Genomic DNA, 24,630 nt, shown 5'->3' with positions numbered 1-24,630 from the left:
CCGACGGGGTGCCGTGGCGCCTCAGGACACCTCGGCCCTGCAGCTGCTGCCCTGGCACAGGAGGGATGGGGAGAGGTTTGGCACCGGTGTCGCCATGGGCAGACCGGGGCCTCTGCTCCCGTACAGCAAGTGGAGGTTGAAGGAAGAGGAGCTCGGAGAGCGGGGCACCGTGCTCAGCATCTCGGGGAACTGAGAAGAAACCTGGAGGGGCAGCGCGGCAGGCGAGGGCTGTCGGCTCGCAGCCCCTCGGCTCTCTGCAGCTGGGGGTTTTTACTAGAGACATTGCAAGGCGCTCTGGCACGGCTGCCCAGCTCCACCCTGGGCTTGGTGAGGGCGGAGAGAGCCCGTAAAAAGGTCCCTTAATGGGAGCTCGCATGGATTAGCAGACCAAGGTTATAGGGGAAAAACCAAGTGATATCATTCCCTACGCCTGATGGTACCTGGTATGATCCTTCAGTACCTCTTGCGCCCACACACCCTCTTGGGAGTGAACATGGAGGCAGTTCTGGCTACGGCACCGCCAAAATGTGCCGCAATCCAATTCTGGAGAAAGACCAGCCCCATGGAGTCAGCGACACCACCCAAGGCATCCCGAAAGCGTGGCCTGCATCGCCTTCCCGCACTGACCTCGGGGTGGCTTGCAGAGGCTCAGAGAAGGTGAGTAACTTCTCCAGGGCCATGGATCAGTGGGTGGCAGAGCCAGGTGCATGCCAGGCTCCTGATGCTGTGCCAAGGGAAGCCATGGGGATGGTGCGTGGGGGGCGAGCCCACATCCCTGCAGGCACTGCCGGAGGGACCATGGTGCAGGCAGCTGGCTCGGTGTGCTCTTGCCACCGTGGTGGGTGATGCCCTTCCTTCCTTCCTTCCTTGGTGAGTGATGCCCTTCCTTCCTTCAGGTGATGCTGGCACCAGCCTGCCGTGCTCCCAGTGGACCTCTCATTTGGTGACTGGACACAAGCACGCCTCTGATGTGTCCCACAGCTACAAGGGAGCTTGCAGCTGAACTTCCCAGCACCTTTCACACCCGTCATGCCACTTCTCTGCGGGGAGATAGTGTCACCTAACCAGGTGTGGGTACCTGATCAGCAACGACTTGGGATCTTGGACCAGCTCAGCTCTAGTGCAATGTCCCCTCTCTGCTGGCCCTGGCTGGGGACCCTCAGCTCCCAGGTCTCCCCTTTGAAACAGATAATTCCCATACCACTGCATCCACCTGCTGCAAAGCCTTGAGCCCTGTGCCCTGGTTTTACTACTCCTGCCACAGCCTTTCTTTTTTGCTGTACCCTATCCTTTGACACGAGGGGACATGAAGTCCCCCTCAGGATGTCTGCTCCTGGAGATGGGCCATCCCCTCTGGTCCAGCATGGCAGTGAGGACACATGGAGCAGCCACTGCTGGCAGGCCCAGCTCTCTTCTTTCACCTGGTTCAGATACTATTCCCGCTCCCTTATTGTTGAAAAAATAATACTCAAAATTAAAATGTAGGCAGCAAATTATAGTAATTACCCAGCAGTTCCTCCTGACAGGCCTTTTGTATTCCATTCACTGACACTCACTAAGCAAATCCTCGCAGTTTGCTCCTACACACTCGAGAAACGTTCAGCCAATGGTGGCAGAAAGTGCAGCTCTGGGGGCACGGGGGGCACTGGCACCACAGGCACGGTCCTGGGGCCGACACCTTGGCTGAAAGGCAGCCAAGCACCAGCCTGGGATGGCAGGGATGGGACTGCAGTCAACCACAGCCTCACTCAGGGCAAGCGTGCCTAATTTAAGCCTTGGACACTGTTGTGCCCTCATGGCACCCAATCTGCCCCATCCTGGTGATTTTTACCACGTCGCTTTGTACAGAGTTCACGACAAACACCAGGCACCCACGGCACTCTCTGGACGCTGGGATGGCCAGGCTGGGCTCTCCTTGCTCTGAGCTGCCCTTGCACCCTGCCTGGATAGAGGACACCTGAGTGGGAGACCCCAAGGCACATCCCACCCCAAGGCCACCCAGAAGAACAATGTACAGTGACGGGCATGGGCTGCAAACCAGTTTCTCCAGCCCACTTTTACTACTATCAGCAGGTTTTTACAGTTGTAAATACCTCTGATGGGAGAAGGGAAGGCTCCAACATGAGCACAGGGGAGACAAACAGAGGAAGATATGGAGCTGCCAGCTCCCCAGCATCACCCAGCCAGCTCCTGCATTTCAAAGGTGATGCAAGGTGGCTGACTTTATTTTAGTTCTGTAAACAGAATGAGACTGGGGAAAAAATGGTTCAGGTCAGTCCAAAACTCAGATGAATTGTTGGCAGTGCTGAAAATAAGCATTCAAAAGAGTGTCTTTGGTATCCAAGGGAATATTTTATCTCTACCCAAAAGGAACTATATGGGAGTTTTCATGGGTTATTTAACTCTCTGTCAGTGGTATTTTACCATCGTGCCCAACCCTGCCTCTGTTGATTCCATCCTGTGGCCTCTCTGTGTCCTCAGCATGGGAAAAGGCATAAGGAGCCCCAGGCTGGCTGTGCCCTGAGGACAAGGAGCGCAGAGCCTGGGCAAGGCACCGGAGGACCTCAGCAAGAACCTGCCACTCGCACCCGCCTCTTTCCAAAGAACAAAACCACTTGTTAGACGCCACGGGAAAACCCCGAGCTGGGCGAGGACAGGTACCAGACTTTAAAGACTAACAAAGGTCATGTCGAAACCTCCCGGTTCATCGAGTTCAGCTCCGGGGCGGCTGCGGCTGCCCTGAAGCTCTGGCACTAGTGGTGGCACTTGGTGGAGGGGCTGGGGGGACAATAAACCCACCCACTGCTGAGGCTGGTGCTTGCCTGAGGCTCACAGAGCCCCTTCCAGCCTACCTTGAACTCCCGCCTGCGTGGGCTCATCCAGCAGGTCCCCCAAAGGCAGGAACTGCCTCAACATTGCCTTTTAAGGAGCAGCTCCATCCCGCTGCTGAATGCCTCTGCGCCCTGCCCGGCAGCAAAGCCGTGGGTGCTGCCTGCTTCCTGGCTTGGGAAGGGAAGGGGGAAATCCTCGAGCAACTCTGGGTAAATCAAAACCTCCTGCTTTAAGGATCACAGCCATGGCGCAAGGAGATAATATCAGAAAAACACATTCCCCCATCGTTATCCCAATCTCTGCACATTTTGACAGACTACTGAATTGAAGTTTATTGCATAATGAAAGTGTCATTAAGCAAGAACTTTCCTCTTGCTGGGTTTTTGTTCCCCTATTTAAGTTTAGTAACACGGTACTCCCCTTCACTGTCTCCCCTGGCAGACACAATTCTGCCTTCTCTTGATTGGAAACTCCCTGTGCAGCTCTGTGACTGTGGAGGAGAGCAGGCAGCTCTGCTGTCTGTCTGTCCCAGGGCTGTTTTCTCTCACCTCCCTGAACACAAATGACATGGAGTTTCATGCCACACACAGGAAACCCAGGGGTGGACAGCAGGGCTGGGCTGATCTCCTGGTTGGCAAGTGCTATGAGCAGAGGTCACTGACCATCCCCATCTGCCAAAATACCCCAGGGTGGTGGGGCTGACTTTCCCTGGGACTCACATTTTGCTGAACTCCCTAAACCAGCCAGCTACGGGCTCTTACTGGTGCCAGTATGGAGGAGGGTGCCTTGGGTGGCCGAGCCCTTATGGTGAGGAGGACTGTGCCTGTGTCTCTGAGCCCAGCAGGCCACCACCCCCTCTGCCCCTGCCCAGCCATGCTGGCAGCAGCTCTGCCACCACCTCCTCCAGCCTCTGAGGTTACCTCCGGAGTTTCACAGTTGCTGTGAGTCGGAAACCCCCACCACGCAGGTCCCTGGAAATGCCAGACACGGCCAGTTCGAAGCATTAAAGCGGCTGCTTCCTGGCAGAGGGGAATTTGGCTCTTCTGTAGAAGTCTGGTGTTGCAATCTCAGTTTCCCAGGTTGTAACGAAGGGAGAAACAATCAGCCATTGGGCTTTACACCAGCAAATCTCCCTGCCTCCTCCTGGCCCCTGGGCTGGAATAGTGCTGCATGCTCCCACGCTTCATCCTTCCTTCACACAGGCTTTGGCAGCTGGCGCTGAGACTCCTTAAGTGCACCTCCAGCATCCAGCATAAAACAAGAGGCACTTTTTAACAACCAGATGCTGATCTCCAAAATAAAGCAGTGCTCGGAAAATATCCCTCCAATGACCCTCCCCTGCCAGCATCTGCTCACCCCATTACCTGGCCCCAGGCCAGTTTGCTTGATTAAAGTCTATCTATTAAGTTTTGTGACTATAGAGAGCCCCGTTCAGCAATGCACAGGATTGGCACTGGGTTGTAAAAGAGGGTTGGAACAGCTTAAAGGCGAGCGAGCCAAACACTTTGGGATATTCACAGGCAAAGTAATCCAAGTCCACAGCTCCCACCGGCACCTGGGCAGCCGGCGCTCCAGAACATGTAATCACCATCCCAGCAGCAGGTGCATTTTCCAAGCTGAGCCGAACCTGCTAACACGCCTGTTTGCCTTTGCCATCCCCGAACGGCACTCATTTCCATTTTAATTTCCCATTTACAATCCTCTCCGGGCCAGAAGAGTCGGCAGCAACGCAAGCGGGATGCACGGGCTGGGGACGTGAGCTCGACAGCCCATCAACAGGACGTGACTTTGGCAAAAAATTAAAGCAGTGAAAGGGCTGGCACAGGAGCGGCACGAGGAGGGGAAGTGGCAAGAAGGGCTGTGCTACACTCAGCACTTTTTAAAAACGGTCTCAGCAAAGGCTCTGAATCAGCTCCAGGATGTAAAGTCACCACACGCTGCCCTGGCTCTCGAGAGCTCCCCAACATGTGCCTGCGCAGTGCTGGGGTTCACCATCCTCTCCCTGAATCCCAGAGCTGTGAACACAGGCAGACACTCTCTGTGTGCCTGGACCAGATCGCACCGAGGCCACAAAGCTCCAAAGAGTGGGGTGAAACCACACCCCATGCTACGGGCACCAGCAGCTCCAACACTCCAACGGGCAACGCGCCTTCCCCATTTCCTACAGCCAACTCCTGCCTTGGGGGACACGCATGGCTCCAGCCACAGCCCAGGCATCCCTGGTGCTGGCACAGCTCCTGGGGCTGGAGAAGCTGAGCACATTCCCTGCACCATTCCCTGCCTTCCCCACACCTTCCCTGAGGCGCGCTGGGAACAAACCAACAGCAGGACAGGCGGGATCTGGCCCCACAGCTCAGGATCCACCACACTGCACCTAAGCCAGCAGTCAGATTCTTTCCATCTCCAATTGCTGGGTTAGCTCCAGCACAGCCGATAAAAGAAAGAAAATGAGTGTCTCACCTTTTTTAGCTGTCTCCATCTCCTCTTCGGTCCAGCGAGAGCTTTCATTCATTTCCAGGGAAGCTGGGAAGGAAGAAGGAAAGAGAGCAGTCAGCTGTGAGCAGGAGCCAGCAAGCCCAGTGAGCTCAGAGGATGTGTCCCAACACCCAAACCCTGTCCCATGCCCTGTTCCCTGGAGGCATGACAAAACGCCATGCAGTGCAGAAGTGCTCCCACAAGAAAGGCTGTCATGGCGTGGGCTCGTGAGGCTTTTCCACACCACAGTACCCCATGCACAACATCCCCTTGGGAGGCACCTCAGTGATGCAAAACCTCCACTTTGGGCCCGGAAACAAAGCCAGATGGCTTGAGAGTGGCAGCAGATTTCCTGCTGATGGTGCCACGCACCCTGGCCCAACAACAGGTACCTAAGATGGAGCTGGCTGTGTGCTTTGGAGGAGGCAGACGCAGGGTGGGACCGGCAGAGACGGAGAAACAGCGTCACCTCAGTGGTGACTTTGGCCGACTGCATCTGTCAGTGCTGGCCACTGACAACACAAGGGTGTTGGCCGTGCGACTGCGGGCTCCCTCCGTGCCACCACTGCGCTCTTGGACAACCTCTGAGCCATTTTCAGCAACAGAGGGGGCCTGTGTGGAGCAGTGCCCATTGAAGGGGACATGCTGCTCCAGCCAGGAGGCTGATAGGGGTGTCAGCATCTGATGCTGCCTCTCTCCCAAAATCCAAGCAGGTGCTGGGGACACCGAGGTCCTGCATAAAGCCTTCACTATGCACCAGTCCTGCTGGCAGCCTGGCACAGAGCAAACCCTACAATAACAAACTGGGGTGTGAGTCAGAGACAAAAAACAACTCGGTAAGGAAACAGATTTCCGGCTCAGGCTGCCAAGGGGTTATTACTCTAAACAACAGGCAAAGCATTATTTCAACAGTGATGAGAGATGTTTTGACAGTGTCCTTTCAAAATGGAAAACAGGCTGATAGGTTCAGGATAAAGAATACAGGCAAGGAGAGAAGGAAGGATCTTCCAAGAAGCTCTACAAGAAGCTGAGACCCTGTGGGAGGACAGCGTGAGTTCCAATGCCCACAGCACTGGGCAGAAGAAATCTCCTTCAGAGCCGGCTGAGCACGACTGCAGGTGTCACCTCCCGGAAGACAGCACAGGTCACTGCCTCCCTCAGAACCCTGTCGCTCCTGGGACACCAGCCAAGAGGGAGGGAAATTGATACCTCACCGCTTCCCCCTGGCAGCAGGCAGAGCCAGGGCCACAGCGCTCGTTTACGTAAAAGCGAGTGTCCCCAACGCCGTGCAGGCCCTTGGCTCAGCTGGTGATGGCTGTTATTGTATGGTACAGAAATGTCACAGAAACGGCCCGTTTGGTTTGATTAATGGCATCGCCTGAGGTTGCACAGTTATGAAACAGATGCCTACGGGGAGCTCCGGCACGCTGCAGTTAAACCACAATACGGTTTTGTGCTGGTTTTTAATGTTCAATTGGTATTTAAAATGCAATAACTTTCTTAGCCAACCTAAATTAAAGCGCTATTGGAGAGACATAAAGTGAAATCAATTGCTCAGATATGTCACTGGAATTGATCCATTCCTTTTTCCCAATTTAACATGGTCTAAAGGCTTTCCTCTGTGTTTGCAGTGAAGTTTATCGAGGACTCTGAGATCCCAGCATAAAAAATCCCATCTAAGTTACTGGCATTATCTGCTGCTTCTCTGCAGCATTGCTGAACAAGTTGGAGGGAGAGAGCAGGGCTCTGTTGTGCTGGGGACTATTTATAACGCCTGTATGAAAACACAGCGCTCGCAATCAAGGCTTCAGCCAGTTGTCAGCAGAGAACAGGGAGGCGAAACACCTCCGCGTGATTTATAGCACATGGAACAGCACAAGCAAGAAACTGCAGAGCAAGGAATCCGAGAGGAGTCACCCTGCTTTTATTTTTACCTGCCTTAGGTAGCACAGCAATAATTTTGTACTTTGACAGAGTAGAAAATATAGGAAAATCAGCCAAATTCCTGGATGCGTTGGCTTCTGTAAGTCAATACATGAGCCCGCTCCCTGGGGTGGTAACTACTGATGCTGCAGATGCCAGAGGCAGATGTGCCCAGTGTGGGACTGTGGATGCTGCCATGAATTCCCATCTAGCCCAAGGCCAGCATGGCAGCGTGGCACGGCTATGGCCACGCTGTGGGCTGGTGCAGTGCCTGGATGCCACAATACAGGCAGCACCCTTAGCTGTATCAGGCAGGATGGAAATGGACCAGCCCAATGGCCAAGGCCAAGGAGGAGCAGATCCCACAGGCTGCAGCTGCTCAGGCTCCAGACAAATTTGAAAACAGAGCAGGTAGGAGAAGTGGCAGAGACCCAGGCAAGCCTGGGAGGGCAGAGCAGGGTCCCATGCAGAGGTCGAGGGGACTGGGAAGCCAGAGTAGCTGCAAAGGGAATCAGCTCACAGTGCAGGAAGGACACAAGCCTTGCCAAAGCACTGCTAAAACTGAAGGCTTCCCTTTTTGTCTTTTGCAACACTTTCCCTCTGAGGCCATAAAACGCATGAACACTCAGCCAGGAAAGCCCAGGCTTGCAAATGCCCCCACTTATCCTGGCGAACCACGCCGAGTAATTCACTCGATGGAGATAGAGAGAAACATCATTGCTGCTCCCCAGAAAGGAGGATTTCACAAAGGAAACCCCTCCTCTGCGAGCGGGGAGCAGAGCAGGGTGACATCCCATCCCAGCACGATGGATACACCAAAAGCCCAGCCCAGGGCAGAGTCCCCTTGTCCCCTGCCACCTACCCAGCTCGGCGCTCTGCTGTGGCGTGGCTGCCTCCTCGTTGTTGGCCTCGTTGGCCATGGAGCGGGTGATGCGGCCCTTGCGCCGGCCCTGGCTGTTGGCGGTTTTGCGACCTTTGGAGGTGACCGTTTCCTTCTCATCGTTGTCTTCTCCGGACGTGTCGTCGTTCTTGTCCCTGCAAAAACAGGGAGAGAAGAAAAGGAAAAAAAAAAACGTTGTTTGGTTGGTCTGATTTTTAGGTCAAGCAATTATTTCTCTGCACGTGTCTGGGGATTTTTCTTTTCGTTGTTGGTTTTTTAGGGGGGCAGGTCTGCAGTTTTTTTTGCAGACGCAGGCTCTTTTCCTGGCTGGGATTGGCAGTGGGGTGATTTGTGGTGGGGTTTTCTTTCTGCAGCTGGCTGCAGCTCCACCACCAAGTGCACGCAGAGACCTGACGGAGACAGGTTTAATACCAGACCATTCAAATTCATCCCTGCCTCCTCCTCATTTATCTTCCTGAAAGGGACCTGCTGGTAAATGTCTTTGCAGCCTAGATATAATGAAGCCAGATGTTCTTTTAAACCAAGTATTAAGCCCATTACAGATAGCGAGCGGTCTGCGTGCCAACCTTCCCCTGCCACGGCGCTGATGCTCGGCGTGAGGGAGGCAGGGCTGGCTGGAGCTCTTCATCTGGGAGCGCTCACGTTGACATCAATAACACTAAAGGTGAAGTGCCACGCTCCGCTGCCCCCGGATTGCTCCTCCAGCTCCCACAGGCTCTTGTAACAACAGAACAAGCTGGAGGATCACAGGAGCTTTGCAGGTTGATTGGGTTGATATTAAAAAAACCCCATATCGTGTTGCTTTCCCAGTTTGGGAGCAGCAGGGAAGAGGGATGAGGAGGTGGATCTGCCTTTCCCTCCCTGCAGAGGGGGTGAAGTGGGCACACACAGTCCTGCATGGGGTCAGGCAGCCCTGGACTACGCTGCATCCCATCACTGCATTCCACCACTGCAGCCCACTGGAGCCAGCCAGGGACGGTTGTCCTTACTTTGTCAGTTCTTCTTTGTCATTTTCTGTTTCCTGCTTGTCTTCCTCCTTCTCTCCCTCCTTCTCTTTTTCTTTCTCTTTTTCATCTTTCTCTTCTTGGCTGCTCCGGGGCATTTGCTGCTGCTGCAAAACAAAGGATGTAAAATAAACCAAGCCCTCAGCACTGAGGCGGACACAGGGCAGCACCTGGGCCAACCCAAACAACTGCTGTGAAACAATGCTGGGGGCAAGTGGCCAAGAGGAAAGAGCTGCAGGCAGAGGGTGCAGGCAGGGCACTGCTGGAGGCCACAGGGGCCGAGAGATCTCCTTTCCAGGGAGATCAGAGGTAGTTCAGGATCAGGCATGGCAGCTGCACTCTGGCTCCTGTTCTAGGCAGTGGGACAGCCCCAGCTGCTCCCCTGGGGTCAGGCAACAAGCAAGGATCTGATGTGGGGTAAGGCAGGGAGGTGAGAGCTCCCCTCCTGTTCTGGCTTGCTGATTTGCAGCCAGTGGATGCGTTTTGCTGGAGCATGAAGGAGACAGGGCACCAGTGACACCCCGAGGGTGTCGGGGATATCAATGCTTCTGATCTTTTCCCAAGCATCTGACACAGCCCATGGGGAATGTTTGTGGCTCTGTAGCACCAAGCAGGGAAGGTGCCCTCTCTGTGCTCTCTTTACCACCTGGCACCTTCAGCAGAGGCCGTGAGCCCAACCACCTCAACGCTGCTGCTGCTGCTCAGACCGAAGGCACCGTGGTACCCCAGGGAGGGACACAGTGATTATTATAGTTCTGGATTTTGTTTCAACAGCTGCAGGAAGGAGGTTGCTGGGGAGGCCTGGTTCCCCTGACCTCCCTTCCCTCTGGTGACCAGCAAACGAGAGGCGTTGAATAGAGAAGTAGAAATTAGAGACGGAAATGATTTATTAAACCATCCTGCTCCTGGCTAATGCAAGGCTGCTTGCTCCAGGAAACCCACCCGGGCTCACCCGGCCCCTGCCCAGCCTGCAGGGCTTCCACCACCCCCTTGGGAAAGGGTTTGGTGATGTAATGGGGAGTAAAATTGCCTTAGAATGGATTTATCAGCAGAAGGTGGCTGGTCTGGCTGGCACGCAGCCATACAGCAAGTATGGATGAGGTGTCCTCACATCCCTCGAGCCAGCAGGACTGGCCTGATCCACCCTGCAGAACTGGGAGGCTGGATCCTCCCAGTTTAAATATGAGCATCCTGCAGCAGCAGCACTGAGTGCAAGCAGAGCTCTTTGACCCCATGGGCTGGTGCTAAAATCAGAAGTGTGGAGCTGTCAAATGGAGCAGTTTAACGAGAAAATTGCTGATTCCTTCAGGCCCTGGTTGAACAGAAGTCCTTAAAACCCATGCACAGCCACCACTGAAACCCCACAGACTTTCAGTTCCTCCTCGTACAGGGGGAGGCAGCTGTGCCATCAGGATCCTGGCACGCTTGGCCAGCCCCTGGAGCACCTCTGCACACGTGCAGAACACAACTGTAATGCATCAGCTCACACTCCTGTTGCTCTGGGAATTGCTCCGTGGGATGCAAGGATGGGAGGTCCCAGGGGAGAGGGAGTCAGGGAACAGCTGGGATGAGCACTCGGTTGCTTATGATTTTCCAAAGTCCACAGATCACTAAGGCTTGGGGAACAGGCTGTCTCATGCAGCGAGGGGCTAAGGGAAGTGTCATCCCCAGCGTACAGGGCACTGCCCCTGTCAGCCCCCAAACTGGGGGAGAAGGAGGAGGGCAGTGGACAAGCTGAAACAGAAGGTGGGGAAGCCTGCACTGGCTGCAGAGGAGCAAAGGGCATCCATCGTGTGCAATTCCCCAGCACTGCACTGAACTCTCTGACCCTGAGTCACTCCATGGTGAACTCTGAGTGCGGGTTCAGCCCAGACTGACACCCCCGAGGTGAGGGCTGTGACCTCCAAGGGCAGGGCAGGATCTGCCCCAGCCCTGGCCATCACCACCCATCTGCATTCCCCTCACCAAAGGCTTTGGCAAGGGAGGGGAGCCCACGTGAGTTTCACAGTATTTCTACCACCCAACTGAAAATATTTTCTTTTGAGGGATGGGGAAATCCTGCATCCCAGAAATCCCAGCTCTCCTTCAGATTTAAACCCAGCCATGACCACATGAGTACCTGTCCCAGCCTCAGGCTGGAGTGAGCATCCAAGAAAGGTTCAGCATCATCTTATCCTGTCTCTACATTTGTCTGAACTAGAGGGCTGCCAGCCTGGGCAGCCATCACAGCTTTTCCCCATGGAATGGCAGTGATGCCAAGGAGCTCCCTGTACCAGCCTGCAAACACAGGAGCAGGAAGGCAGGGAGAGACGAGAGTGGCCTTGGTGGCTCACACAGCAACACGGGTGCTTCCCTGCAGAGGCATCTGCCAAGCTCTGGCATCAAGATGGGCAAACCCCACTGGGATGGCTTCAGTGGGCCACTGCACATCCCTCTCCTCCCAAATGTTTCAAGACCAGCCTGGTAGGACATGAAATCAAGGTTTCTCCCAGTGCAGAGGCACATCTCAATCCAAGGTTGCCCTCTAGTGATTGCCCTGCTCTGGCCACGGCCGGGTGCCCGATGCCAAGAGCGAGAACCAGATGGGATAAGCACCCTGCACCCAGCAGGACAGGTCTCACCTGTCAGCCAGGTGAAATACATAAAATGGGCAGCATCATCACCATCAGGCCATGGTGGGAAAATTCCTGCTCCACCCAAGGCTGCGCTCATGTCCTCATCTGAGCAAAGGCTCCCAGCCAAATGCTGATCTGAACCCTGGCAAGCCCACAGTGATGGCTTATCTCCTGAACTAGAGCTTGGCTGCAGAGCAGGGCACCTGCCAAACACCCCAGGAAATGCCTCTGCTCACGAATGCCCCCCTTACATCACACCCAGGGGTACGTGCTGGGCTGGAAGCTGTGGGGCTGGCACCGAGCACTCAGCCCTGCGTGGGGAGCGGGCACCCCGGGGTGCTGAACGAAGCCATTTCAGAGCTCAGCTACAAATGGCACACGCAGACGGGACCATCCCCCAGTGATGGACCATGGCAGCTGCCCCAGCCCATCCTCGCCACGTGCTCTACCCCAAACCTCAGACTGGCATCGGAACCGGACCAGGCCATGGCACAGAGGTGGGAAGGCACTCGGGAACCCCAGAGCCGGCCGGTTCCCCTCCCGGCGCGCTGCCCCCGCCGTGTGTGGGGAGCCTATTCTTAGTGCTGGACACGGACCAGCTCTGGATGATTCAAGGGACGGGACGCCATCCCAAAGCGTGACGGGCCAGGAAATGCTTCCCCAATTACCAGCTGATGTTTCCCTCTGATTCACACCGCCCCGGCTAGAGGTGGACTGGCAGGTGGGTCAGCCCTTAGCGGAACCCCCAAAGGCCGACACCAGAACTGCTCAGCTCCCGGCTAGCTTAAACCTCTCCCCACCTACATCTCTGCCATCCCGGGGATGAGGCACTCCACTTCCCAGAGGTAAACCAGGTACGTGCTCCCCACCTTGCACAAGAGGGCGAAGGGATGTGCCCGAGGCCAGGGGAGATGCCTGTGGCAGAGGGCAGGGCTGTCCCTCCCTCCCAGGTCAGACGCTCTAACCCCGGACCGCCCTTCCTCCGCCTCAGCATCGCCGCTGCTTGTTTTTGCTGCCGACGCATCCTGTTTATTTAAAAAGGCCCCAGGACAAAATCGGACACGGGACGCGTGAGCGAGAGGCCGACCCTGCCCCGAGTCCAGGGGGACAGGCGGCCTCCTCCGCTCGCTGCGCTCCGGCCCGAGCAGCTCCGTAATTACAAACACCTGCTCACCTCTGCCCCAAAGTCCCGCCGGCCCCGGAGCAGCTGGAGCGGCGCAGAGCGCTGCCAGCTCTCCCGGGAACAGCGCGTTCCGGGGCCGGGGCCCGCCGCAGGCACACGCCATGCTCCCGCAGCGCCCGGCTCCCGCTCGGCTGGCACGGCTCGCCCGGCCTGGCCAGCTCCTCCGGGCACGGCACGACCAGCTCCGCTGCGGTAAAGCTTCGCCTCCACGCGCACTTTCGGGGCACAGCGGCTTCCAGGTAGGAGCCGGACACGGAAAGGGCTGACCCTGCTGAGAAGGGACCGACTTGCTGCGGGTCCTGACAGCGGGGCTCGCTGGGAGAAAGCCCCGGCGAGGAAGAGGTGCAGCTCCTCCCACTCTGTTTACTTCCTCTGCCGAGGCACTGCCTGCTCCTGGAAGCGGGACGGGGGGCAGGAGGAGGTGGGGGAAGCAGCTGCCCACCTTTGCCCTCCCCAGCCCCGCCGGAGACGCCTGAGCCTGTGGCACAGAGACGGTGAAGCCGGCCAGAAACCCCTTGGCAGCCGGCAGCGCGTCCCTCGCACCCGAAGCGCCCCGCTCGCACGCTCCCCGGGAGCTCCGGCCCCTCTTCTCCCCCGAATCACTCACCTCCCCGCTCCCCGGCTCCCGCGAGCGGCCGGTCCCCGACAGCCCCATCGCCAGCTCCCGGCCCCTGCTCACCGCCCAGCCATCCGGGCGCGCTGTGCCTTACGTTCTCCGGCTCTGAAGGCTTCCTGACGATTTGCATAGTTAAGCCGTAAACTAACCACAACATTCCTCTTATGATTTTGCAATCTGCTGGAATAACGTGGTCGCTCTAAGTCGAGCGATGAATCATCATCTATAAACCACAGCTCTCGTCACCGGGGCTCTCAGTGCTGGCTGCAGCCTGCATGATTAATCCGCCAGGATGCCAAGCTTAACCTACAGTGCAGGGCTATTTATTTTCCAAACTTGCAAGCCTCCAGAAAACGACCGCCGCTGCCTTCCCCATCCCCTTTGTGGCGAGATGCCCCAGGCTGTGGCAAGGGACCAGGACAGGGAACCTCCCTTGTTGCCCACAGGACATCCCAGCGTTAACCACTGGACCGTGCACCTTGCAACTGAGGCACCCACGCCCTCCCTCGCCCCCCCCCCCCCCCTTTTCCTTGTGCCACAGCACCCTCAAAACATGCACCAAAACACCACTTTTGCCAGCAGGGATGAGCTCATCCCTGGCAGTCCAGTTCCTGGATCAGAACTACCAGCTCCTGCCACCCCAACTACAACCACTTGCTGCTGGATATGCTAGTGGGGAACCGGGTCATGGTGGTGGCACTGAGAGAGAGCCTGTCCCCGAGCCCAAGTGCCCCTGGGGCTGGCATCTCCTCTCTCCCACACCAGGTTTCAAGGCCAGATTGGCTGCATGGGGTTGGCAACCATTTGGTTGCCAGCAGATGCATCACGTCCCCTGCCATCATTACGGTGCCCTGGGCTCTTACAGGAGATGGAACCACCAGCTCCTGTTTGTTCCATGAATCAGGAGGGAGCAAGCCTGCACACCCTGGTGCAGAGGGAGCTGTGCATGCCAGGCTGAGCTGCAAGGCACATGGTTTTGGTGCCACTCAAGCTCATTCCCAGCTACTGCAGGCAGAGAGCTCCGGGTTTTTGTTTAAAGGCGGCTCTGCACCCTTGCCACAGTCTCACTGCGGCAGCGCAGGGACCTGTGCCAACCCTCTCCACGGCATGTCACACCAGAGTCTGTCTTGACAGGGACTTTGGAGGGAGCTGCATCCCACCAGTGTGAGCCCCATAGCCTCTGGCAGCTGGGAGCACCCACTCGGCTGTGCCGCCTCTCCCACGTGCAGGGCACCAGCTCTTCACTCCTCCAGCGTGTGACTTCAGATCAATGGCATTTATGATGTTCTCCGGGGCACTCAGCTGCAGAGCAGGCTCAGGCCAAGGTCATTGCACGCAATCAGGGAGTTGCAAATTAAAACCAGCTCGAGATAAGCTGAAGACAAAAGGCCAACGCTACGCTGGCCAGGAACGCCTGGGGTTTGCTTTGCTGCTTCTCCAGGAGCCCCAGCACAGCTGCCGTGGCCGTGGGCATGCACGGGTGCCTGCTGGCATCACCCTGAACATCCCACAGGGTTTGGAACTGGCACCACGGGGCAGGATGCTCCGTGCCCTGTGCAGCACAGCCAGCAGGACTTGGCACTTGGCTCTTACCCCCCTCCCCAGCCCCACAGATTCTCTGCAGGGCATCTTTGCCAGGAACAGGGCTGGCACCATGCAGCTGTAGCTCAGGAGCATCCTCTCTCTGCTACCTACATCTGTCTTTCCACCTGCTCTCAAGCTCTGCCTCTGGCAGGTCACACCAGTGAGAGCCAGGGCAGGGACGTGGCCACAGAGCACCCTTAGCAGCAGCCTCCCCGTTAGCCACCATGCTGCTCAGGCACCCAAAGTGCCCACGGAATTTCCTTCCCTGCCAATGCCACAGCAGAAGCACCCACCTCTGAGGTTTGATACTGCACAGCCCCTGCAAACACTGCTCCCCACGTGTCCCTACCACCTCCTGAGGCAGGCTGGCTTCACAGCACGGGGAGGACAGCTTAGAAATACATGTGTGTGTCACGTAACCGACTCCCAGGGCCTGGAGCCCCTGCTCCAGCGGTCTGGAACGCCTCGGGCCTGGCTGCCACCCACCGCCACGCAGCCTGGCTTCTCACGACCGCGCACGGCACCCTCCACTCCTGGGAGAAACCACAAAGCAAAACAAGCCACGGCCAAAACAACAAGGGGAGGAAGAGGAATGTCTGCCGGCAACACAGCTTTGATTGCTTGTGTCCCAGGGCTGGGTTATGATGCTGTTGGCTGTGGAAGCGAGTCAAAAAAAAAAAAAAAAAAAAAAAAATCAAAGGGCCAGGCTCAGATTTCATAAGAATGATAGAGAGCATGGGGATCACTCGGTGCAGCTCAAACTGTGACAGCTCTGAGCTGGGCTGCTCCTCTACCAGCAAACAGGCAACTCTGCAACACACAGCACACGGCAGGGATGGAGAACACTGAGGCTGTGCCCAGTGTCCCAGGAGATGTGGACAGGCCCTGTGCACACGCACCAGCACAGCTCTCGGGCACCACAAGCCACTAGACACGGCCAGTGCCAGCAGCAAAGTGCTGGCAGCTGCAGCCAGGCTGTCCTGCCATCCATGGGAAAGCCCTGTGCCATCTCCCAGGCTGCTGGTCCTGGAGCAAGCTGGGTCTTGGGGGCATGCAGCACGTCAGGGGCAAGGAGAGGGGCTGGCAATGGGACTGGAGTCATGCTGGACCCTGCATCACTTGCCAGACCACAGGACAAGCATGCCCGGGTGCACTCACCCAAGTGTGGGCTCATTTTGGGCAGCACTGGGAGCCTGCTGGGCACAGGAACCGTTCAGGCAGGGCCCTGTGTGGCTCAGCCCAGCACAGCTGGCACTGCTGCCTCCCCACCACTCGCTCTGTGATACCATGGAAGCACAGAAGTGATTTTTACAGGACCCTGCTCACCAGATCCTTCCTTGAACCACTGAGGGCTTTTCCATAAGAGGAAATGTTTCTTTTCTGGGTCGCTGCTGAGTTTTTTAAAAAGTGATTTGATTGCTTGCGAAGGGAAAAATGACCCGAAGGGAAGAGATCATAGTGTTTGGAAGCAGTGGAGATGAGCCCCCGCTCTGTCCCAGGCAGGGAACACGTGTTTTCTCTTTCCCTGTGGTTTGCTTTGCCCTGCTCCCCCCTGCTCGCAGCCCCCTGGCCACACGCCGGCCCCTCTCCAAGCCTTGCCAACAGAGGAAGGTGCCAGGTCAGCAGTTTGTGGGATGCAGAGCATCCACACACACCCACAAACGACCAGGGGCAAAGCAAGCCCTGGGATTTTCAGCTGTGCCTGCTTTAGGAAGCAATTTAGCAATGACATGACCTATTTCCCATCCATTCCTAGTCAAACCTGGATCACAACAACAGATAAAACAACTCATCCCAAAATCCAACCACTTCTGTGTCCTGCAGTGAAGATGCTGCAGGTCCCTCACTGGGATCAGCAAAGCCCAGCCTGGATCCCAAACCCTGCCCCGAGAAGTACTCACGTGGGCAGGGGTGTGGTGGAGCACTCGCTGCGAGGATACATCCACCTGCTGCTGGAGAAACACGAGTCCAAAGCTGGGGGCCAGCTGGAAAGGGGGATCACCTCACCCGAGTGACTCTTTTGTTACTGCTACCTGCAGATGGGATCAAGCAGCACGGAAGAGCCCAGCTGCCAGGGCCAAAGGGTCCAGCAGCAGCCTGTGCCTGTGTGTCCCTGCCTGCTGATGCCTGTCCCTGCTCTGAGCCCACAACCCTCCCTGCTGTCCCTGCACTGTCACCAGCCCACACGGGGACCTGGGGACCAAGCAGCCACCCTCCTGTGGCAACGCATCCTCTGATTCTTTTCCCAAATATGGCCATGTCGTTCTCATTAAATCACCCCCAAAACTGCAGCTGGGATTTCAGGAATGCAAGTTTCCATTGTGTTTGCCCGATTGTGGTGCCTGGAGGGGCGGCAGGGCTGCGGGAGAGCTGCTGCACCCTTGTGATGGGGGAACAGGCACGATGAACCTTATAGGGCACACCTGGGGGAGCAACAGGAGCCCAGACTGAAAGAACAGGTGCTAAGGGGGGGTTACAGAATCAATCTCAACTCGAGCATCACTGTGTATCACACCTCATCCACCTGCTGGACAGGCATCCTGACATCAACCTCCCTGGTGACCACAGGTTTAAAGAGTGACAGCCTGCATGGAGCACCCAGGGGACAAACGCTCTGTGAGATGTTTCCTCCTGTGAGGCCACACTTGAGCAGGACCAGGACCACAGGGTCTGACCAAGTTCACTTCTCATCGGTCCTGCAGCCCATCAGCAGCCCTGTCACACTACAGATTTGTCCAGAAAACGAGCCAAATTCAAGCCCTTTTACATCCCAGCAGTGACATTCCACTGGCAGAAGATGAACCCATGCCCCAATACTGACATCCCTGGCATCATTCCCAACCAGGCAACCTCCCTCACAGACCGCCCCTGCTCATCCACAGATAATTTCAGTGCTGTTTTAGATACAACACTCCAGTCAGCACAGCTTTAAGTGCCTGCAGAATAATTTCTTGGTATTTGTGGCACAAAGCTTACTGGCCACATCCAGGGCTGTGTCTGTATGATGTGCTGCATGATTAAACCAGGATTTTGTGACAAGTATATCCCTGCCTCTGGAAGAGAAGTTGTCAAACCCTTTATCACTAATGAGGAGCTGTTCCCTGGACTGATGAAGATCAAATGGTTCCCAGAAACAAGTATTATTCCTCTCATTAGCTGCTGTGGTTACCGGAGTGGGAGCACTTGCACAATTTACAGAGTTAGAACAGTTTGCTGAGCTCTGGATCTGATCCCTTGGGAGGGAGGAGAGGCACTGGCATGGCAGGAGATCTGCTCCTGCTCTGGGGACAGGGTGCAAGGAGCCCTGGAGTCATGGGCAGGCACTATCTGGAATCCCAAACCCTGCCAGCCTCTGCTAGTGTGACAGGGCTGCTGGTGGCCAGGGAAACCTGCTTGGCCAGGTTTTCCCTAATGCTCCAGGACCCATGTGATAGCAAACCTGGCCAGATCCTGCTGGGACGGTGCTTCTGCCAAAAAAGTAAGCGGGCTGTTTATAAAAATCTGGGTTGAGGCTGTTTATCCTCGTTGGTGAGGGGAATGGTTTGTGTTTGGGGAGGGCGGGACAGACGGCGGGACGGATAATTCGATTTGGGTTTTGGCAGGGGACAGGGAAGAGGGTGGACCTGGGAAAGGCTGGCGGGCCTGGCAGGGGACTGCACCGGCCAGGTCACACCGTGGGTCCCCGCCCTGCCGGCACGGCTCTGGCACCGCTCCCCGTGGAGGAAGGGGGGTCCGGGCGGCTCCGCTCCCCGGGAACACGGAGTGAGTCCTCGAAAGTGTCGGCACTAACACACGGCCCTTTGGCCAGGGAATACGTGAGCGCTGTCTGACAGCAGCGCGAGGGGCTGGCGTGACGCTCCGTCCGGCGGCTGCGTCCCTCCACCATGACTTCATCCCCCTCTGAGTCATCCTCAGGGCGGGCAGGCGGCTCCTCCAGCCGCCCATGGTCCCACTGCCGACAGACTGACCCCACCGACAGACTGACCCCACCGACAGACTGCTGACAGACTGACCCATGGTCCTGCCGACAGACTGACCCCACCGACAGACTGACCCTACCGACAGACTGACCCCACTGACAGACTGACCCCACCGACTGATTGACCCTACTGACAGACTGACCCATGGTCCCACTGCAGACAGACTGACCCATGGTCCTGCTGACAGACTGACCCTACCACCAGATTGACCCTACTGACAGACTGACCCTACCGACTGACTGACCCATGGTCCCACTGCAGACAGACTGACCCTACTGACAGACTGACCCCACCGACAGACTGATCCCACTGACAGACTGCCCCATGGTCCCACTGCCAACAGACTGACCCCACCGACAGACTGACCCACGGTCCCACTGCAGACAGACTGCCCCACAGTCCCACTGCAGACAGACTGACCCTACTGACAGACTGCCCCACAGTCCCACTGCAGACAGACTGACCCTACTGACAGACTGACCCATGGTCCCACTGCAGACAGACTGACCCTACTGACAGACTGACCCATGGTCCCACTGCAGACAGACTGACCCTACTGACAGAATGACCCATGGTCCCACTGCGGACAGACTGACCCTACTGACAGACTGCCCCATGGTCCCACTGCAGACAGACTGACCCTACTGACAGAATGACCCATGGTCCCACTGCGGACAGACTGACCCTACTGACAGACTGCCTCACAGTCCCACTGTGGACAGACTGACCCTACTGACAGACTGACCCATGGTCCCACTGCAGACAGACTGACCCTACTGACAGACTGACCCCACCAACAGACTGACCCACGGTCCCACTGCAGACACACTGACCCACAGTCCCACTGCTGACAGACTGACCCTACTGACAGACTGACCCATGGTCCCACTGCGGACAGACTGACCCTACTGACAGACTGACCCCACCGACAGACTGATCCTACTGACAGACTGCCCCATGGTCCCACTGCAGACAGACTGCCCCATCGACAGCTTTGCCTGGTGGAATGGTTGCCCACCTGCCCATCATGGCAGTGTGTGGGAGATGATGGCTTTCCCCCCCCCAAGGGATTCGCTGGCAGGAAGAAGATCTGGCATGCTGCAGCTGCTCCACTACCACAAGGGCAATGTTACTCCAAAATCAATGCAAATTTACTCTGGAATAAAAAAAAAATCTCACACTCCAAATGGAATAATTATGTTGAAATAGAGTCACTTTCCTTCCAGCCCAGTTTCAGCCCAGCACTTGTGTTCCCATAGCCCAGCAAAACAGCTTCCCAAAGAATGAAGCACATGGTCAATTTCGGTGTCCCTGCTACAGAATTTAGAGGTTTCACAGAGAGACACTTTAAAATACCCTGAAGAGTGACTCCCACAGACCCTGAGTTGTATGGACACATCAGCACAAGGGTTTGTCATTACAAGCTCATGCAAATTTATGCTTATTACCGTACACTGACTATTGGATCAAACTGTTTTACCATGGCACAAATTATTTTTTTGTTTTTCAGTGTGAAATGACAACGAGGAAGCTATTTCTCATTCCATCAATCCCCCCCCCCCCAGGATTTTCATACACAACAAACACAGGGTTATTTTAGAAAGATCTTAATCTCAGGAGCCTCAATATCATGCATCATGACCCGTTGGATGTGGGTACCTTCCACTGAGCAGTGCCATGGAAGGCAGAGTGCTGGAGCATCCTGCCTCGGAGTGGGCGGCTGCTCCGTTTTCTGACAAACTGGAAGTGGAATCATGTGAAGTCCCTGCTCTTGGCAGGAGATTTTTAGCAGTAAGTAGCAGCTTTATGAGAAATATCCTTTGCCAGGGGACCATCAGCCAGGGAGCAGTGGGATTCTTATTTTTTAATGGACTTTTAATAAGTAGGCCACAAAGATAGTCTTGACACAGAGAAGCTTTTTTCTCTGTGTAATTATCTCCCCTTCACTCTCAAGCTCCCTACAGCTTCCTACAGCAAATAAGACCACCAACCTCTCTGTGAGAAAAGGAGCAAGAAACCAGCATAGGGCCACTTGAAATGCTCTTTGTATCACATCTCATCTGCTCTCCTCTCATCTGATATAAAAACCAACCTCTCTTCCCCTCCTCCAAATTAATTAAAGCTCAGCTTTCCGTGTTTAACTACTTGAACCTTTACCAGCAGGAAAATATGTGCTTGGAGCAGGGGCAATGCTGGGAACATGATGCCATGCCTCCATGTGCTGCAGGAAGGCTGTCCACAATTCTGTCTCCTCCCTGCACACTGCCCATGCCTGTGTGTCCTTCACCCTGTCACCATCTCTAGTTGCTGAGAACTGGGCAGGCAATGGCAGAGCCATGTCAGCCCAATGCTGCTGCTCCTCAGTCCCCACTCCTCACCAGGCCACAGGGAAAACAGAATGAGGGACCTGCACACGAACAATCCAGGTCCCTTGGGAACAAGCAGGGTGCTGGCTGAGCCTTTGGGACAGGTTACTCCCAAATGAGCACTCCTGCAGCACAGGCAGAATTTGAGCTGCTTCTGAAAAGATTCACTAAGCAAAATACCAGCAGGAGCATCCCTCCATCCCAGCCAGCATCTGACCTCTCCCATGATGGTCTGTGCAGTCACACACTGACCCAGTCTGGTGTGTGGAGGCAGATCCCATCAGCACCACACACTGGGGAGACCCTGGCTGGTGAAGAGGTGCAAAGGAGATGCCTCACTGCTCCCACCAGCTTTAACAACATATTCATCCCTTTATTACCTTAAAATGCCACCCTAAAAGGAGTTTCTCCCCAGCAGAGCCTTCCTCTGCAGCACAGACCCAGCCCCTCAGCAGCAGCGTGCCCTTCCCAAGCCTGCACACAGCTCTTCCAGCACTACCCTCATGCAGTTTTGCAGGAAATGGATGCAAATACTAGAGGCATCACAGCACAAAGCGTGAATTTCAAACCCCCCCAAGATCTCTGTGGGAGAGCTGCTCCAGGCTGAATGCAGCAGCTGCTGTTCTGCACCTCTCTCCTACTGTGAATCATGCAGCCAGTCCTTGGCTCTTAAAGCTTGTCTGAACATCCCACCTTCCACCTGAGCATCCAACAGTAATGGGAAATATTCCCTGTGTCGCTTCCTCCCAGACTCAGAGGGGCTCCTCTTTCAAAATCAGCGACGTTCTGGCTGAGGTCTGCTCCAGGGGAGGTGCAAATTGTTCCCTTTGGTGCCATTCCTGCTTGCAAAAACAGCCCTACAGGCGATGAAGCAAGTCCCTGCTTCTAAAGGCTGGCACTGAACAAGGCTCCAAAGGGCAGCACACGTCTCCACTGTGCGGGCTGGATCATGTGGAAAACATCGTGGGAAATTCTGCAACTAAGCGATGCTTTGGCTAATTTCAAACCCCAAAACACAAATAGTCCCTGCTGGGTGCAGGATGGGCAGGTCTGTGGCTGCTGGGGTAGGTAGGCAGATGCAGAGCAAAGCCTCTCACTCTCCACATTTGCTCAATTTAACACTGAAACCAGAATGAGCTGTGCTAAATGTCTCCACCGCTAACAAGAAACAAATGTGGCCTCATGTTCTAGTTGCTGTGATCTAACAAAACAGACCATGGTAAACACTATAAAAATGTACTGGAGGGAACCACCCTGTGTTTGCTGGGAGAGGGACTGGGTAATCTAATAGGGCTTTATCCATCTCTAATGTCTCTGAAAAAAAGGGAGAATTGGGCCCTGTCCATGACATTTGTCATGTGCTAGCTATTCTGATGTCTTAATGCTGCAGAAACCAAACTGGAGTGAGGCTACCTATCTGCTTCCCAATCAGGATCTAGGCCCAAGTGCTGCTTTTTATGGCCATGCAGCGTGAAGATCTGCTGATGTCAGTGGTGTCACGGGCCAGGCCAGTTTTTCCATCCTTATTCCCACATTATCTGGGGAGACAGTCCCTTTGTGGCTACCTCACTCTCCTTGTGACATGAATAATCACTCACTTCATGGACCTGGGGATCCACCAGCAGGACCTGCCTCTGGCTGAAAGCATTCATGGAGATAAGGCACCTTCCCAAAAGGTTGGCACTTATCTGTTCCTGGGTATCATGGTAGCAGCAGCAACACTGCCAAGGTCATGTCTAGATCTGTATCTTGGCCATGGTAATGGTAAGGGTTGACTCAGTCACCTGCCCCCAGGCACCTCGTGGTGCCCTGGAACCTGCTCTGCCCTGAAACAAAGGGTTAAGGGTCTCTGCTAGCTTTAGTGCCACATCTGCCAGCCCCACAGGAGACCCCCACGGGGATCTTGGACACCCTTTGGCACTTCAGATGGATTTATATGCTTCTGCTGAGGTGTCACCAGAAGTCACTCCCACCCAAGTCATTTTCTTCCCACACCTTCCCCTATAGGAAGAGCCTTGGCAGGTTCTGCAAAGCAGGAGCTGCACCCAGCTCCCAGGAGCCCTGCCACCATTGTCACCTTGGCTGCCATTTCCAGAGGGGAGAGAGACACAGACCCCATTTAGTTCTTGCACAGAGAACTGCATGGGAACCCCATGCTACTGACACACAGCCACGTTTTCTACAGTCAATCCACCCCCTTTTTTAAGCATCTTGGATTTGTTTGGTTTTTCTAAAGACACTGTGGCCTTGGTATGGGGATGGACAAACGCCAACTGCCATTAAACAGCGTGTTCTGAAAAGCTACACAGAGCACAACCACAACCCATCACAGCCTGCAAACAGTATCTCCATGTGAGGAGGGGGGGAAAAGCACCATTTGGGGGGCTCAGAGAAAGTGCTGCAGCCTGAGAGACGACGCTTCCACGCGCTCCTCCAGCTCTTACCTGGCTCTTCCCGCGCCGCCGGTAATTCCTCCTCACGAGGTTCTTGTAATTCTCATTCTTCTTGGTCAGGTAGTAATAGAGGACACAGTCAGCCACCGTCTGCAATGACACGGGCAGGTCAGGGAACAGAAGGTCCTGTCCTCGTGTGCTGCTGCTGGGGCACAGACTTCCAGGAGCAGCGTTCAGAACCGGTCATCACCAGGTCTCCTGCTGCTCCTGAAGACCTGCAGCCCAACAGCTTCCCCACACCTCCCTCCCTAAGGCTTCCAGTGCAGCTGAAGAAGGGGACAATGCTGTCCTAGTAAAAAGGCTCAGCTCTTCAAAGGATGGAGCAGGGCGGTGGAGACGGAGATGGGGTGCTGAGCAGAGATCACCCCGTGCTGGAGGCAAAGCAGGGCTGACCCCAGATGACCGTGGCAACCAGAGGCAGAAGAAGGAGCTGCCTGTCAGCCTCTGTTGCAGTTACACGAGGCACAACCTGCCACACGACTGTCAGCTGGTGTTACTTCCAGCTGCTAAGCTCGCTGGCTCGACTTTGCTGTGGCCAAACTGAGATCCCAGCGCGCGGAAGCTGCCATCCCAACTCCAGTGGTTGGCTCCACAAACACCACCACAGACTGGACACCTTAGGAAAACAAGGAGTCACGGCCAGGATATATCCTGCCCCTGAACAGCACAAAGTGTGCCAGGCTGGGAGAAGTCCTGTG

At 55.6% G+C, this 24,630-nt stretch overlaps 1 protein-coding gene across 13 annotated transcripts in view; it reads right to left on the bottom strand.

Moving 5' to 3' along the window:
* NCOR2 (nuclear receptor corepressor 2) overlaps nucleotides 1-24,630 on the bottom strand; it is a 230,542-nt gene that overhangs the window by 49,180 nt on the left and 156,732 nt on the right. For 11 of the 13 annotated variants that reach the window (XM_053993433.1, XM_053993441.1, XM_053993442.1 and 8 more), the window contains exons 14-17: nucleotides 23,924-24,022; nucleotides 9,121-9,242; nucleotides 8,093-8,265; nucleotides 5,293-5,355 (exon numbers count right to left, since the gene is read on the bottom strand). In XM_053993433.1, the coding sequence (XP_053849408.1) occupies nucleotides 5,293-5,355; nucleotides 8,093-8,265; nucleotides 9,121-9,242; nucleotides 23,924-24,022 (457 nt within the window). The remainder of the gene's footprint in view (nucleotides 1-5,292; nucleotides 5,356-8,092; nucleotides 8,266-9,120; nucleotides 9,243-23,923; nucleotides 24,023-24,630) is intronic. The other 2 variants (XM_053993436.1, XM_053993440.1) reach the window with 1 other exon arrangement.

The sequence above is a fragment of the Vidua macroura genome, chromosome 18 (assembly GCF_024509145.1).
Source record: "Vidua macroura isolate BioBank_ID:100142 chromosome 18, ASM2450914v1, whole genome shotgun sequence".
Classification (NCBI taxonomy): Eukaryota; Metazoa; Chordata; class Aves; order Passeriformes; family Viduidae; genus Vidua; species Vidua macroura.
Note: the sequence above shows the minus strand (reverse complement) of the source record. Positions and strands in the feature narration are given on the sequence as shown.